Here is a 14,745-nt window from a genome sequence, read left to right as displayed (position 1 = left end):
GCAGATGTCCTGTAGTCTGCGAGGAAAGACATTAATGAGCAGTTGGTTCAAATATCTACAGGATTGAGTGATTAATTCATAAACGGATTTTTGAGTTAGTAGGTCATCAAAAGACAGTGCGGTGTCCTGCGCGCATAAAATGGTAGCCTCTCCCTAAATTCATATTTATAATTTCTGTCCAGGGTGGTTTGACGAAATGCAAGGCTGAAACACGTTAATCCCCACATTTTAATTTGAGAACATCCAAGTGGGAGTTAATTTCGGGGAAGTATCTGACTGTCATTTCCGCGGCGTCAGCGCCCTTGAAAGGACTTCAGGGCAATGGGTAGCCCAAGGCCACAGGACTGCGCTGCCTGCTTATCAGAGGACTAACATGTCGTGCCCAGCCGAGCTTAGAAACGGTGTCTCCAACGCTTGAATAATTGGTTATGGTTGCATTATATCCGTACATCAGAGTCCGCACACGACCAAGGACGTCTGGTAGGAGGCCAAGCGGCCAGAGGACACCCGTTTTGGTCGAAGCCCAAGTACGGCGGGTGACCGTTGAGGATGTGCACAACGATGGCATCAGCGAGGGGGCTATCTGGAGATTGGTAGACCTGTGTCGGGCTGAACTGCCTGATGCATGAGACAGGATCCATAGCTAACGACAGCTAGGAGATGGAGGGGAGCGAAGACGCAGAGTTGGAAGGAATATAAGAGGGCTCAGCTGCCAGTGGATCTTAGTAGTGATATAACTGCACATGGACTTTCATCTGTGGCCGTGTATTCACTGGGATAACTAATTCATGAAGTTTAAGGGTTTTATTCTTCCAGAAGCAGCCATTATACTACTGTTATATTTGAAATAGATTGATGCCGAGGCTGTTTCACTAGGTAGGTATATATGTCACGGCCCAGGCACCGACCTAGTCATAAGACCTAGCCCTAGGCCTGCAACAGGCAATAACTTCAAGGTCCGTGGACGAAATTAATAGCCTGGGAGTTGTTTACGAAAGATATATATATATATATATATATATATTTTATAAGGCTGACGCCAATCCACCCTCTGTGAGAAAAAGCTCCATTCGCGCTGTAGCCAAACTGTTAGACTCCTCTTCCAGTATCTAATTCGAACCTCTCCCCCGCCTGCAACTCCGCACGCGTCTGTGAATCTAGTTCAGGCCGCAGCTCCCCCGCGGAAAGTTCATTTATCACAGGCGCTTTGGTTGCATGATGCCATTCATGGTCGGACTGTGTTTGTTCTGGTTCTGCTTGTTGACGCCTGGAGGTCACGTACCAGAGTAGGCTTATAATCAGGGCTGCACCTACCACACCACCGGCAACGCCACCACCAATGGCAGCTTTCTTTGCTGAAGTCGAAGAACTGTCTCCCACCGATGTGGAATCGGTACGGTTGTTGGTTGAGTTGGTGGTAGTGGCGAACAGGGATTTCAGCGCCGGATCAGCCCATAATGAGGGGTACGGGGACTCATTGATATCGCGGCTCGTAGAAGAGGGAAGCACATATGGCGACAACGAGCGCTGGCAAAAACCCGGTTAGTTTGTCTTCCCTTCCGGTGTCTCTCAGTAACTTCTGCTGCAGACAAATTACTAACATCAAAAATCGATCCTGCGGTCCCGTTTCCGGCGTCGTATATAAACGCAGGCATATCGTAGCAGCCTGCTTCAAAACCATTCGCCCAAGCAAGCCGACCTCCGATACCGAAAACCTGGCGCCCATATGTGGCGCATGTAAGCGACATGCGTGCCTGCTGGAGGGGACGGGCGGAGAACCACTTGAAGGACGGAATGGATAGGTAGTTTCTGTAGAGGATATTTCAAATGTTTTAGTTCCCAAATGGAATCTTCGTTTGATAGATCTGCAAGAACACCTACATATCCGTGGTTGTATCTTGGGTGTTGTAGTCTGCTCCGCCTATAACGTATATCTGGTACGAGGATGAAGATGCATCATGCTGAACAGAAGCGCAAAATTGTGTTCTTGACGTCGCAGTACCTGCAGTAGTTTGATTGTACCATTTGGCCGCTGCAATATCGTATACTTGGACGTAACCCCATGAATTATATGTTGCCAATCAGGAAATATTGTCAGGGAATACTTCAAGGAAATAGATATGCACTTACTGGGGTCATGGTTGGGTCTACCGCGTTCCAATCTGAAGGAACCTCGCCGCCAATGAACACTAAAATGCCCATCTCCCCATAGGGAAGATATGAAAGCGAGCCTTCTTGGACAGGAGTAAATGGCGCATCGAGTAACGTGTATTCTCCCGTAGTTGTATTCAATTGAATCATGCCTTTTGCAAATATATTTGTCGAGTCTTCGATAGTCGTTGTAGTATCACGAGATTGAAGCCCACCAACCCAGTAGGCAGCCTGGATATCAGTTGCTTCTGTATACGCTGTGAATGGCAGTATTAGCTCTCAATATGTGTGGAATGGACCAGATTTAAACCTACCACCATATACCAATCGAGTGGGCTTGACCGTGATCGGTTGTAACTGCCATGAGTCGTCCTTGATAGTATAGGTCCAGGGACCATTATCTGTCGACGTATTTGCCGCAAATCGCCCCCCGTACATGTAGAGAGTACTATTTTCTAGGTTCGGCCATAGTGCCTGGTTTTTGACATTTGGAACCGAGCTGTCTATGGGGCTCAATTTGTAGTTGGAGCCATCAGATAGGTCTAGTATCGAGGAACTAAGGTCGAGCGTCATAAGGTAGTGGTCTATGAGAAAAAGAAGTTCAAATTTAGTTAATCACACCGAATGAGCGCAATTCAATTCGACTGACTTACTGGAGGCATTATGATCACCTGGAAAGAGTCCTCCGTCTTGGCCAACCACGTACATAACATCGTTGACGATGGCGACTGGAGAGTCAGAGAACCTCGACTGGTGTCATTCTTGATTTTCTGGCGTATACCTGCAAGTCCCCAATTGCGACAAAACCCCCCTGACAAATCTGACAGTACCTCCCGCCGTGTGAGCTTCGGGGTCCCCTCATCTGCAAAGAATAGGAACATGGACATAAACAATATAATCCTTTGGAGCATCATTCTGACCCTAACAAACACGAAAGTTAAGGAACAAGAAGCGACGGATTGCTCAGGGGCCTCGGTCGATTTGCAACAGTAATGTTCCAAAAGGCAAGGAGCCCCAAAACGGACCCAGGGCTTTCGTTCTCGTGCTGTACATGCCCCCACTTTTCGGCCAACATCCAATGAAATAGGTGATATGTGGAGAGCTGGAGGTGTAATATTGTATTAGATCTCTCTGCGGCAAGTTGTCCAGCTTTGCTTGATATCAAGCTCTCAGTGAATTCGCTAAGATATAGCCCCCAACTGGTATGGTCCCCGACTAGTACGGTCCCCGACCATACCCCGGACCTTGCCTTTGGATCTCCGCGGAGTTCGGTCACAGAAAATCTGAGGCCACGCAATTTGTCAGGTTCTGAGCGCCGTGAGTGTCCCAACAAATCAGGTCTTGAGGACTCTATTTTGTTATTATTGGTTCTTCCAGGCAAAGTCTCCGGGGTCAGGGTTGCGTCCCCCTTTTTGCGTTTTCTCGACCCCCGCAACAAGAATCACATATTCTTGCTTCTGAGCTCACGACTGGTACCCGCGTTTGGTCTGTCAATTGACTAGAATATTCCCCCTAAATAAGCGATTAGGTTTCGCAAGAGGGATGTCGGAGACCTCCTCGAGCCAAGACGGCCGGGATCCACTTCCCGTCGGACCCCGGCGAGGCTGAGTTGGGGCGTTCAGCCAATAATCGTGTGGTTGACACTCGATGTGGGGCACAGCGCCTGCCAAATACCAACAATCTGTGGCTAAATCCATTGAACCCCGACGGCGAGATGAGGCTCAAGCGAGGCTCATTTATCTCCAAGAAGGAATGCTTGGCTGAATGACTCCCTCGGTACGACCGTATTTCTCTGTACCCAGCCCTTCAGGGTACTTGAAGCGACGTCGATTCGGACCCGCCTATAATGGGCTCCCACGCTCCGGAAGAAGACCATGGACTACTATCCTTGAACCATTCGCAAAGCCCGAGTCGCAATAAAAGCCGTCTGAAGCAAGACCGACTGCCAAAAGTGGCTATCGGGGCCGAAGTTCACTCTGGCTCTCGTGTCGGCTGCGTCCATTCTTGCTTTCTCCTTTAATTTCGGCTTCCTGCTGTGGATTGTCGCGCGAGATCGCCTGAAGGAGGACCGTGGGATACTATACGAGGGTGGTTGCGATCGCGTGCGCTATCTGAGTACAGGACTGCTTTTGCTAATCAATATCTTCAGTGTCACCCTGTTGGGTGCTAGCAATAATGGGCTGGTAAGTAATAGAAACTTGCATGGGGCGGTTGTACTAACTGTGTAAGCAGCAGTGCCTTTGTACCCCTACAAGGAAGGATGTTAATAAAGCCCGTGAAAGAAGTACCTGGCTTGATATCGGTCTTCCAAGTACTCGAAATCCCTTTCACATCTCTAGAAAGCGTGCGATATTGTAGATATTCCTGGTGTGCTCATCTCTTTCTCTCCACCTTGTATAAGATAGTTGCGCTCTTCTTCAGTATTAACATTCGCTCCGTGTTTAACTTCGCAGCACCTGTCGAGATTGGCAAAGCCCATCATCCACTGTTTGACGGACCGTTCCGGAACCAGGGAACAGCCAGATTAGTGAAACCATCGTTATTGACAATCAACTCCACCTGCCTTGCCATAGGCTTACCGTCCGCAAACTGGTTTATCTCATGATTCCACTTATTGATATTTGACAGAGCTTCGGCCTCGATAACAGATGGTCTGAATATACAGGACCTACATGTTGCTCCGCACGGTCCGCGTTTTACAAGTATCAAGCAATGCACATTAAAAGGCTTTGTAGCGTGAAAGGAAGATTTAATGACGGTCCTGAGAAGAGTCCAACGGACCGGCACGCCGACAGCGACTCAACAATGAAAGTCAGTGGCTGTCGAGATCTACATAGTCGGCAGACCAAAAGTTCAGTGCTCGCTCGAAATAGGGCGCTTCCAACTCGGATCCCATGGGATATTTTCTGACATTGAGACCTTTTCTCTATTTATTATTTACCATATATGCATTTAGCATTGAGGTTGAGGGCGGTCGTGACGCTCACAAGCTGTCGACTATGTACATTATTGTAAGGCGACAAAGGTCGACCCTTGTCGCCTAACAGAAGCACCAATGTCTGCCTGCATACAAAAGGCTAGGTCCGCAGTCTAGCATTCAAACTCAACTTTGCACTGAGCAGAGGAGGTTATTCCAATACCATAGAAATCAGTGCCACTAGTAGGCTCCTCGCCCTGAATATGGGTTTGGCTACCATAAGCACCATGGCATTCGCTGTGGAAATCAGTATTGTTTTATCTAATACACACATCCAATAGTTCGGGGAGCATACATAAACGTATTAATATTGCAAGAAGCGGCCCATGCAAACCTGTCTTCCAGCCCATCACCTTCAATCAAGGCTAGGTCAGTGCAGGCACCAGGGCAGTTATCATCACAGTTCATTTCGCCGATTTGGTCTCCATTTGCGTTGAATAGTATGACACCGTTGTCGGAAGTCAGGGGACCTTGGACAATAACTGAGTTATCCTTTAGCCAGCCGACGGCAGAGCATGTGGCTGACATGGCAGTTGGAAGGCACGAGGCCATAAATAGTGCGGGAAGAATAGAATTGAACATATTGGTTAAAGATAGAAGATATATGGCGGTAGATATCAGTAGATGTGATGGGATATAATGCTAGAATATGATAGTAATGGAGTGCCTGGAAGACTGCGTCAGTTATCACTCCTTAAATACTTTTCTCCGGCCATTGAATACAGGAGTATCAATATTGTCAGTCATACATAAGGTCAGCCAAGGCATCTTTGGCCCCTGGTTGTTCATAGCCCCCTGGGGAAATATTATGAGGCGGTGCCTGGAGATTCTGGGGGCAGATCTACAGCTTACGTTGTACGCCGTAACAACGCCAATTCATGAAATCCGCCTGTCCCTGTTAGCTTGACGTGGCCGACGAGCAGTGGAAAATCGACAGCGGTCGCGGGTGGAGGCGCCGGCCCACGCCAAAGGATGAATGTCCTTGAATTGATTGTCTATGACCTCCGTGAGAAAGCCTTGCACGTACATTGTTCGGTTGTTCATAGCGGGTGTTTATAGCGAATCAACATGCCAGAAAAGCAGCGTTACCCGGAGTATAAGTTAGTATAAAGATATATTATTAAGAATAAATAGAACCTTAATTTTAACAGGGAGAAAGTCTTGCCAAAATTTGAACGATTTCCCTATAATCAAGTTTCACTACTACGGAAGAGGGGAGATAGCCAGGAACCCAATGCCCAGCCCAGAGCCCTTTCCCTCATACGATGGATACTACGTACTTCGGGGTCCATTAGTCCCCGATATGGAATCTCATTGAGCAAGGATTATGCGCTAAGAGGCACTGCCAGACAAGGGTCCTTCCCACAGCCACTCAGACCTGTTGCCTGTTGTCGGTCTCCCCACACTCATTCAACTCTGATGATCTGCTCGCTGCTCTGGGCCGAGGCCAGAGGCTCGATTCCGCGGAGATCTTTTACACAAAAGAGTATATAAGACTGCAGTATGTCTGAGACTGCCTTGATACCTGTCAGGTATTGTATTCTTCCTCAGGCTAACTTTACTTATTCTCCAACCTTCTTTCCGCAGCACATTAAGACCCCGCAGTCTATCCCCAGGCCCTATAGAGTATAACCAGCAACCCTAATAAACATACTTGGTACTGCTATAAAGTTATAGGAGATAACTGATTACAGTAGCCTGCCTGTTGGCTACATTGATCAGAGAAATAGTACTTATACCGAGACTAAGTAAATATGTGGCTACTCTTAGTCTTCTTATTATAATTATCATCCTGAGGGCTCTTATTACCCTGATAACAGAACGATCTGTTATCAGACTAAGTCAGGGGGCATAGTGCTTGTTAAGCAAGATCCGCACTGCGCAAATAATACGACTTTGGATTTGTACTATAATAATAATGCTTCCTTTTATAGTCTGAACGGGAAGCAGGCATTTGTTGAAATATTCCCTGGGAACAGTGGAGCAGTTATAATATGAACAGGATAATATTTCCGCGGGGTTTCAATAGCATTATACAACGCAACGGACCATACGTATTCTCTACTAGATTCGGAATGACTGCTGATCACCGGCTTGGAGGTTGAGCTTCCGGCAATTATCTGGGTAGATTCTTCTTTACTTAATCTTCCGCCTCGCCATGCCAAGGCAGAAACACGAAAGACATTCAGCCAATAATAAATAAGCGCCTGTAACCCTGACCCCTGAGCCAGTTTGAAGGGCCAGGGTCGTTTCATGACCCTGCTGACGCACAGACACTTTCGGAATGCATCGTCTCCTTGGCGTTGGGGGCTGGGGATCTGGGTGAAGAGCCTCAACAGGCGAGAGCAAAAGATTCTTCCCTACCTGTACCATCCATCTTGGCTTGATCCACAGTGTCAGCCCTTGACTCTTGTTTCTAGCTTGTCCCCCCTCTGATCGGATCCTTATGGACAGCGCTTCGCAGCACGAAACTCATGAGCTACTTCCCATCTCCCGCGAGGCTCCGTCGAAGAGTGTAACAGAGGTCAACTTGGAAGAGGAAAAGCCGAAGCTGAATGCACTGCACCGATGGAGAAGCGGGTGGAAATTCATGCTCTCCCTAGCATCAGTGGCCTGTGTGCTTGTGCTGCTATTCAACACGGGCCTGCTCCTCTGGGCTGTCGCCCGCGATCGAGTCAAGGAGGAACGGGGGATTCTGTTTGAAGGCGACTGCGACTACGTTGGGCGCGTCAACACTGGGCTGCACCTGCTTATCAACGTCTTTAGCACCATTCTTCTGGGGGCGAGCAACTACGGCATGGTATGCCCGATCGAACCGCCCTCGGGGTGCAACGTTGGCTAATTTCTTCATAGCAATGTCTCTGCGCCCCGACGAGAAAGGACGTCGACAGGGTCCATCAGCGAGGGGGGTGGGTCAATGTTGGCGTTCCTAGTATCAAAAACCTTGGCCATGTGTCTGGCCGACGCTCACTCTTGTGGCTATGCCTTTTGGTATCGTCGGTGCCTCTTCATCTTTTGTAAGTGCCCTGGTTGTTTTCCTGGAAGCCCAATCGATGACGCTCTAACGTTTATATAGGTATAACTCTACCGTGTTTTATACTACTTCAGCGTACGGCTACGACATATTTGTCGGTTACGATTCACCCGAGGGAAAGAACCTCGCATTACTCGACGCTGACGGTCACGACTATACTTTCCGAAGACTTTGGAGCAAAGCACAAAACCAGACTCTCGACGACTTGAGTGCGAGCGAGTGCTACGCTGCCTATGACACGACATATCAAACCAAGTACGGGGGCGTGATCATGCTTTCGGACGACGTGGAGCCGGCGACCCGCTACGACTGGGCTACATATGAACAAGTGTACAAGCCCTTTAACGGCAAAACTCCGCATCCCTGGATGTGTACCGAAGGCGCTTCCTGCGCCGAGGACGCGGCGAAGAGCAACTGGGCGGTTGGGGGATATCGGGTGCACTCGTGCCTGAGTGAGCGCGTACCTCAGCTCTGCAAGCTGCAGTATTCTCTGCCACTTACTATCACGGTGATTGCCGCCAACCTCATCAAGGCGGTAGTCCTGTGCTACGTGTCGCTCACCAAAGGCGATGATGCTCCGCTGCTAACAACGGGCGACGCGGTCGCCTCGTTTCTCCACAAACCTGACCGGTTCAGCGTGGGCAGATGTTTGCTATCGACAAAGGACGTGAGAGCCTCATACTACTCAATGGAGAAGCATCTCTACAAGCGATTAAACTATCAAGGTAATCGAACGAGATGGTATTCGGCCGTCCAGGTGCGCGACTGGCTATCGGTAATACTATTGTGAGTTCCCCATGGTACATGTAGACTGTCTCGTCTGAACATTGTCAAAACCAGCTGGAGTATCGCAATCGGCATGTGCATTTTCCTCATAATCTACGCCGAGGCCAATGACGGTAAAGCGATCTGGGACGCCAAATTCGGCAAAACGTCGAGCGTGGACTCTAGTACTCTAATTAAGGGCGACTCCTGGCCAACAAGCCTGATCGCAAATACCATCATCGCCAACGTCCCGCAGCTCATCTTCTCCCTGATCTACTTTCTGACCAACAGCCTGCTCACCAGCATGACGCTCGCAGCCGAGTGGAGCCTGTATGCTGTCCTGCGCAGGGGCCTTCGCGTGTCATGGAATCCAAAGGCAGCCCAGCGCCAAAGCTATTTCCTGTCCCTGCCATACCGCTATGCTGTCCCGCTCATGGCCTCGTCGGCGACCTTGCACTGGCTGATATCCCAAAGCATATTTCTCGTCGGTGTCGATGCCTACGATCCGGACTGGACACGCGATGAGCGCCTCGATGTTATGACCTGCGGGTACACGCCAGTCGCCATTGTTAGCGCCATCTCTGTTGGAGGGGCGATGCTCCTGAGTATTGTGGCCCTGGCGCTTCGCCGGCTTGACTCGGCGATGGTGGTTGCCGGGAGCTGTAGCTTGGCCATCGCCGCTGCCTGTCACCCGAAGTATGACCCGAACCTGCAACACGAGGCGCAGCAGGTCAATATTCGTCCCCCAGAGGAGGAGGAGGAGGAGGAGGATATGGCGTATTTGCCTGTCAAGTGGGGAGCTGTTGCTGTCGATGGCGACGTGGGCCACTGTACGTTTACATCGGAGGAGGTTGAGATGCCGGAGGCTGAGAAGGTTTATCAGTGAGCGTGTGCTTCAGCGACTCTCATTATGTTACCTCTACGATACAATCTGTCTTAATAGGGTCTCGGCTAGTGGACATAGTCAGCCATTAGGACGGGGGTGGTTTTGTTTCCTGGTCTGCTTGCTTGAACATGGAGTTTTCTTCCCGTAAACTAATACAAAATGACGCACATGTACATCGAGGCATGAGGACGACATGGCCCTGGAGTATCCGCTGGGAAGCCCCCGTTGTCGATACAACAAATCAAGCATCAAAAGTACCATACAGCTGTTTTGTCGCTTGCGAGGGGCTCAAACCCTCCATGTTCATGGCCACACTTGTCCGATTTCGCGGTAAAGCTCTCTCTCATTTATACCCGGGATCCAACCTGGGTTCGGCCAGACATGGACAGTCAGGGATCCTCCATCGAGTGCATCATCATTAGAGGTGCATTCGTTAACTGCCGTCTGGCGCGTGGCATTCCTCTGCCGACGTGATAATCTACTGGGAACCAGAACTAACTTAACTTATAGTAGAATCCCTTTTTTATGAAGAATATAATATTAGAACGGAAATATGAATCTCTTAATAATTCTTAATTCTTGAATTTCTATCATTTATAATATTATATCTTTTTGTACTGTTTATAATAACTTCTAAGGCGGAGGACCTTATTTAAGCGGCCTCATCTGAATAGCGCGTTGAGTAGTTCACAATTTATTGAACCCTATGCACCGCTGCTCTCCAACCCTGTGAAGACGAAGCCGTTGGTGAACCCAAACCCAATGGCTGATACGCTCCCGGATGTGACAGGAGCTGAATGCACCAGGCTGTGCAGTACGAGATGAAGATGGTGGCTAAGCAAGAGTTGAGGATTCTGATGAACAAGCTTCATTGTAACTCGGCATGTAAATTTCTATATAGATTCTCGGAAGGCCAGGCTCTAGCGAACACAGAAGCATGCAGCAGAAGGGAGTAGTCGAGTCATTATACTCGGTCTCTCTGGATTAGTTCTTAATATCAGGTATATCACTGTTGGTCGGACAAAGGAGGGCAATTATGGATCCACTTCTGTCAACTTTTCGAGGGATCGGTGTATCTAGTAAATAGGGAACCAGGTACCATATCAAAGTATAATTAGAGTAGTAGCAGTCCAAGACTAGCGGCATCAGGATGTTAAGTCATGGTTGGAAACAACAATTACCTGAAATTAGGTATTAATTGTGACCTTACTGAACTGCCATCTCTCTTTTTGAGCACTCAAGGCAGGTTAAAGTTTGACGAACCAATAAGACAGTTTGGTTCAACGACCTTTTAAACTTTGCACAGCTCGTCGGATGCGGGGAGTGGGCCAATCGCACAGCAGCAGCAGCAGGAGAGTTAGCGGTCACCCTGGGTCAACCATGGCCTCCTCTGTGTCGTGGATCCGGGCATCACGAATAGCTGGCCATCTGGATGCTCTAAGCCTGCCGAGGCTGTCACATTTGTACCCAGACTTTCAGCTTCTTTCTCCGGCTATCAGCTTCACAAGCAACCCTTGCCACACCTTCTCTAAAGGCTTGCAAGTAGTGTTCTCTTCACCTCAACGTTAGCTCGCCAGTTTCAGTTGACTGCACCTGAAGCGGCAGGCGTGGAGATAAGCATGATTGAAATCCCGCCCGATGTTGTGGCTGGATGGCCAGCTCCAAACTACGCAAACGCGGAAACGAAGGGTGCAGCTTTGCCAACAATTGTCATTCTTTTCTATGCGTTAGCAGCCTTTGCTCTGGGTGTGCGTTTGTATGACAAAATCAAGATATCTCGACGGTTCTTTGCCGAGGATTACCTGATTATACTTACAATGGTAAGCCCAGCCCTACTGTTACTGAATCAGTTGACCTGTCTTTCTAATGCACTACTCCAGATTCCGACTACGGTCGTCACAATTGTTGTGTTGCTGTCCAAATGGAAATACCTCCTCGACAGACATACATGGGATGTACCTCCACAGTATTCCAGATCAGGAAATATCCTCAGTACTATCGATTTTGTTTGTTTCTGTCTGGCATCAACACTTGTTCGGCTATCGTTTCTTGCCTTCTACCGGCGCCTCGTTGCCCATACAAAATCACGGTTTTACAAGAACGTCATTTACGTTACAATGTTTGTCACCGCTGGGCTGGCAGTAGCGTACATATTTGCGCTGTTATTCCGCTGCAGGTTGGTGTGACATATCAACCCTACCAGAGATGCCTTCGTTCCCTGTACTAAATCTCACAGCCCAGCCAAAGCTTCATACGACTTCAACCCGCCATCGTTTCGCCCTGACTATCCGTACCACTGTGCAAACCGTGAAATGATCCTTTTCACCGGGAGTCTTCTCTCAACAATCTTGGATTTCTTGATCATGTTGATTCCCATCCCATTAGCGTGGCAATTAGATCTCCCTCTAAAGCAGCGCCTTGGGGTCCTGGGAATGCTTCTTCTCGGCCTGCTTATCTGCGCATGCGGAGCTATTAAAACCCGATATCTCTATGTCCTGTTTGTAACCTATGATGACGCCTGGGTTGCAACGCCAATTTGGATTCTTTCGGCGCTAGAACTTCACGTTGGAATCTTATGCTCGTCTGCACCTGCCGTCCGCATGGTAGTGCGGGAGCATATAAGACGTTTTAATGAGTGGTTCTATAGGAGATATCCAAGGACTGATAGTATGGCCAGTTTAATCCCTCTTGGGACATCGTCGTCTTATGTATAGCCACTGCAGAAGTCGAGTTCCACCAATATTAGTTATATATGCTTTACTTCCCATATCCTCTATTCTCTGAAAACTTGCGGACAAATAAGTGCTATTGGACAAAAGTGTATATAATTTAGCTTACACTCCAACGGGAAATCCATGACATTAGGAATAGTGGCTGCCTATAGTGGCATTCCCATATATATATATATATATATATGCATGGAATTCGAGACTTAGCGAATCTTAATCTCTCAAATATTGTCAAGACGATTTAGAACTCGGCGACCGTAGTAAATCCTAGACAGATCTGAGCCAATTATCGCATTGCCCTGGAGCCACCTCGATCTTATAGTCAATAAACAACCTTAGTATCCGTCTTGGCAAAACGCCTCAGGCAGAGCTCATGGTATTGCAGGGCTCCTGTGTATAGTAGTAGCATCTCTTAATTGAATCCTATAAGCGATGATAGCATATATGCAAATGTGTCCCCGGAGAAAACCTCCTCTTGACCAGAGGTGGCTACTAACCCTGATTGGTCGTTGTTGATGACTCAGCTACGAAAGATTGAATTTCAAGGGCCCATATCCTCGCTCCTGGTTGTGCATGGGCTTTCTAGCTACCCAGGGGCTTTGTCTGGACCCTAAATAGGGATTCCTGATCCCCATAATCGTCCACAAGGTGGGGGCTGGAATGCGAAGCTATTGTCAGACACGCGAGGTGCTGATTGTCGATTAGTAAGATGCATGGTCTAGTTAACTATATGTGACCTGTTAACCATCTTACCCCGCATACGAGTTCAGAGAGCGGCAATTCAAGCTGCACTTTCCCGTTCTCTCCTGTTCCACTTGCGTTCGCATATCCGGAAGCATGGCAGATCCTTTATCAGTTGCTACCGGAGTAGTTGCCCTCGCTGGAGTTGCTCTCCAGGCTGGCAAAGCATTGCTTCAGACTATTGAAAGCTTCCGAAACTCCAAGCGAGCCGCCAGAGAACTCCGAGATGAGGTCGAGGCCCTCCTACAAACCCTCGAGGTCCTCAGAAACGTGGTAAAGGCGTATGAGGCCGAGCTTTCGGGTTTGAAGCTACCTTTACAGCGATGTGCCGTCGCCTGCAAAGAGCTAGGTGAATTGATCAGCCAGTGTGTCAAGCACTCAGACGGGGAAAGGACAAGCTTGAGAGATTGGACTAAGCTTCAATACTTGGGTGATGATATTTCGAATTATAAGAACGTGCTCGCCAACTATAAGGCAACTATCAATATTGCCCTTGCAGGTGCGACTTTGTAAGTATAATATTGTTGTCTAATTATACATAGACCCTAACCCTTTTTATATCAGCCAGTCTATTGCTGTTACTCGCGAGATGCTTCAGAGCTACAAGGACATGATTCATGAGACTACCTCAGATCTTGAAGACCGACTGAGCGAAATTGAACAGAAACGAACCACTAGCTATTCTTCTGAGGAACTAGCCACAACCATTAACCATGAAGAATTACGACAAATAGAAGAAGAAAAGCAGAGTACAACAGACTGCCTTCAGATCTGTAAACAGGTGTCGGGGTATATCGAGCAGTATCAATTAAAACGCGAGGATACAACAGAAGAGCCTGGTGGCTCTTCACCCCACGAGAATACGAAAACCGCAAACCCTACCTCTAGTATATCTCGGCAAATAGCTCAAGGCTATTTGAATACCTGCCTTCAGAATATGAATGCAGCATCGGCTCGGCTTCAGCAACGTTTGAATCAATTAGAGGCGAACTTGCAGAGTAACGGGAATCGAGCAATGTCCAACCAGATTACTGACGACCTTCAAAAGATCATGGAAGAGAAAGAGACAATTACTCAATGTCTTAATATTTGCGCAGATGCCTCGAGTCTATCTGAGAGCTCTCGGGTTAATGTCTTTGAAGACGTGGCTTCTCTGGATGACTCGCAACAAGTGCTAGTGTCGACTATTGGCGATTTATTGAACGCGAAACGGATTAATACTGGGATGAGGTCACTGCAAGTGCTTGGTCAAATGTCTGATGATACACTACAGCATTTGTCTCTTCGACATGACCGCCAGGGTGATAACGTGGTAAATATGAACGGGAAAGAGGGTGCCGATTTTCAAAGTCGACACGGCACAGGTCGACCCCTCTGGAATGAGAAATCTGGACAGAAATCGGGCAGTTTTCGGTCGGCACCATAAATATTGCTCGCTCTCATTCGGATCAGAAATTAATAT

At 48.2% G+C, this 14,745-nt stretch overlaps 5 protein-coding genes across 5 annotated transcripts; 3 read left to right on the top strand and 2 right to left on the bottom strand.

Annotated features, from left to right (window-relative positions):
• Positions 1 to 1,089: 1,089 nt before the first annotated feature.
• On the bottom strand, positions 1,090 to 3,032 carry ASPSYDRAFT_55369 (uncharacterized protein; the record flags this gene model as incomplete). Its single annotated transcript, XM_040849027.1, has 7 exons — positions 1,090 to 1,527; positions 1,602 to 1,809; positions 1,882 to 2,047; positions 2,127 to 2,408; positions 2,466 to 2,735; positions 2,805 to 2,879; positions 2,933 to 3,032. 7 exons carry the CDS (start codon positions 3,030 to 3,032, stop codon positions 1,090 to 1,092), a joined length of 1,539 nt encoding a protein of 512 aa, XP_040706295.1.
• A 1,941-nt stretch (positions 3,033 to 4,973) lies between these two features.
• Positions 4,974 to 5,873, bottom strand: ASPSYDRAFT_648980 (uncharacterized protein). The gene is made up of 3 exons (XM_040850294.1): positions 5,424 to 5,873; positions 5,292 to 5,365; positions 4,974 to 5,241 (listed from the first exon to the last, which is right to left on the bottom strand). Exons 1-3 carry the CDS (start codon positions 5,708 to 5,710, stop codon positions 5,192 to 5,194), a joined length of 411 nt encoding a protein of 136 aa, XP_040706294.1. The 5' UTR covers positions 5,711 to 5,873; the 3' UTR covers positions 4,974 to 5,191.
• A 1,701-nt stretch (positions 5,874 to 7,574) lies between these two features.
• ASPSYDRAFT_142921 (uncharacterized protein) lies at positions 7,575 to 9,813 on the top strand (the record flags this gene model as incomplete). The annotated part of the gene is made up of 4 exons (XM_040841285.1): positions 7,575 to 7,928; positions 7,982 to 8,145; positions 8,205 to 8,948; positions 9,003 to 9,813. 4 exons carry the CDS (start codon positions 7,575 to 7,577, stop codon positions 9,811 to 9,813), a joined length of 2,073 nt encoding a protein of 690 aa, XP_040706293.1.
• Positions 9,814 to 11,209: 1,396 nt separating this feature from the next.
• On the top strand, positions 11,210 to 12,842 carry ASPSYDRAFT_196211 (uncharacterized protein). The gene is made up of 3 exons (XM_040843723.1): positions 11,210 to 11,633; positions 11,694 to 11,989; positions 12,050 to 12,842. The coding sequence occupies exons 1-3, from the start codon at positions 11,433 to 11,435 to the stop codon at positions 12,525 to 12,527; spliced, it is 975 nt and encodes a 324-aa protein (XP_040706292.1). The 5' UTR covers positions 11,210 to 11,432; the 3' UTR covers positions 12,528 to 12,842.
• Positions 12,843 to 13,379: 537 nt separating this feature from the next.
• Positions 13,380 to 14,709, top strand: ASPSYDRAFT_86171 (uncharacterized protein; the record flags this gene model as incomplete). Its single annotated transcript, XM_040851615.1, has 2 exons — positions 13,380 to 13,792; positions 13,848 to 14,709. The coding sequence occupies 2 exons, from the start codon at positions 13,380 to 13,382 to the stop codon at positions 14,707 to 14,709; spliced, it is 1,275 nt and encodes a 424-aa protein (XP_040706291.1).
• Positions 14,710 to 14,745: the final 36 nt, after the last annotated feature.

The sequence above is a fragment of the Aspergillus sydowii genome (genome assembly GCF_001890705.1).
Source record: "Aspergillus sydowii CBS 593.65 unplaced genomic scaffold ASPSYscaffold_2, whole genome shotgun sequence".
NCBI lineage: Eukaryota > Fungi > Ascomycota > Eurotiomycetes > Eurotiales > Aspergillaceae > Aspergillus > Aspergillus sydowii.
The sequence above is the reverse complement of the archived record's forward strand: the minus strand, read 5'-3'. Positions and strand labels throughout refer to the sequence as shown.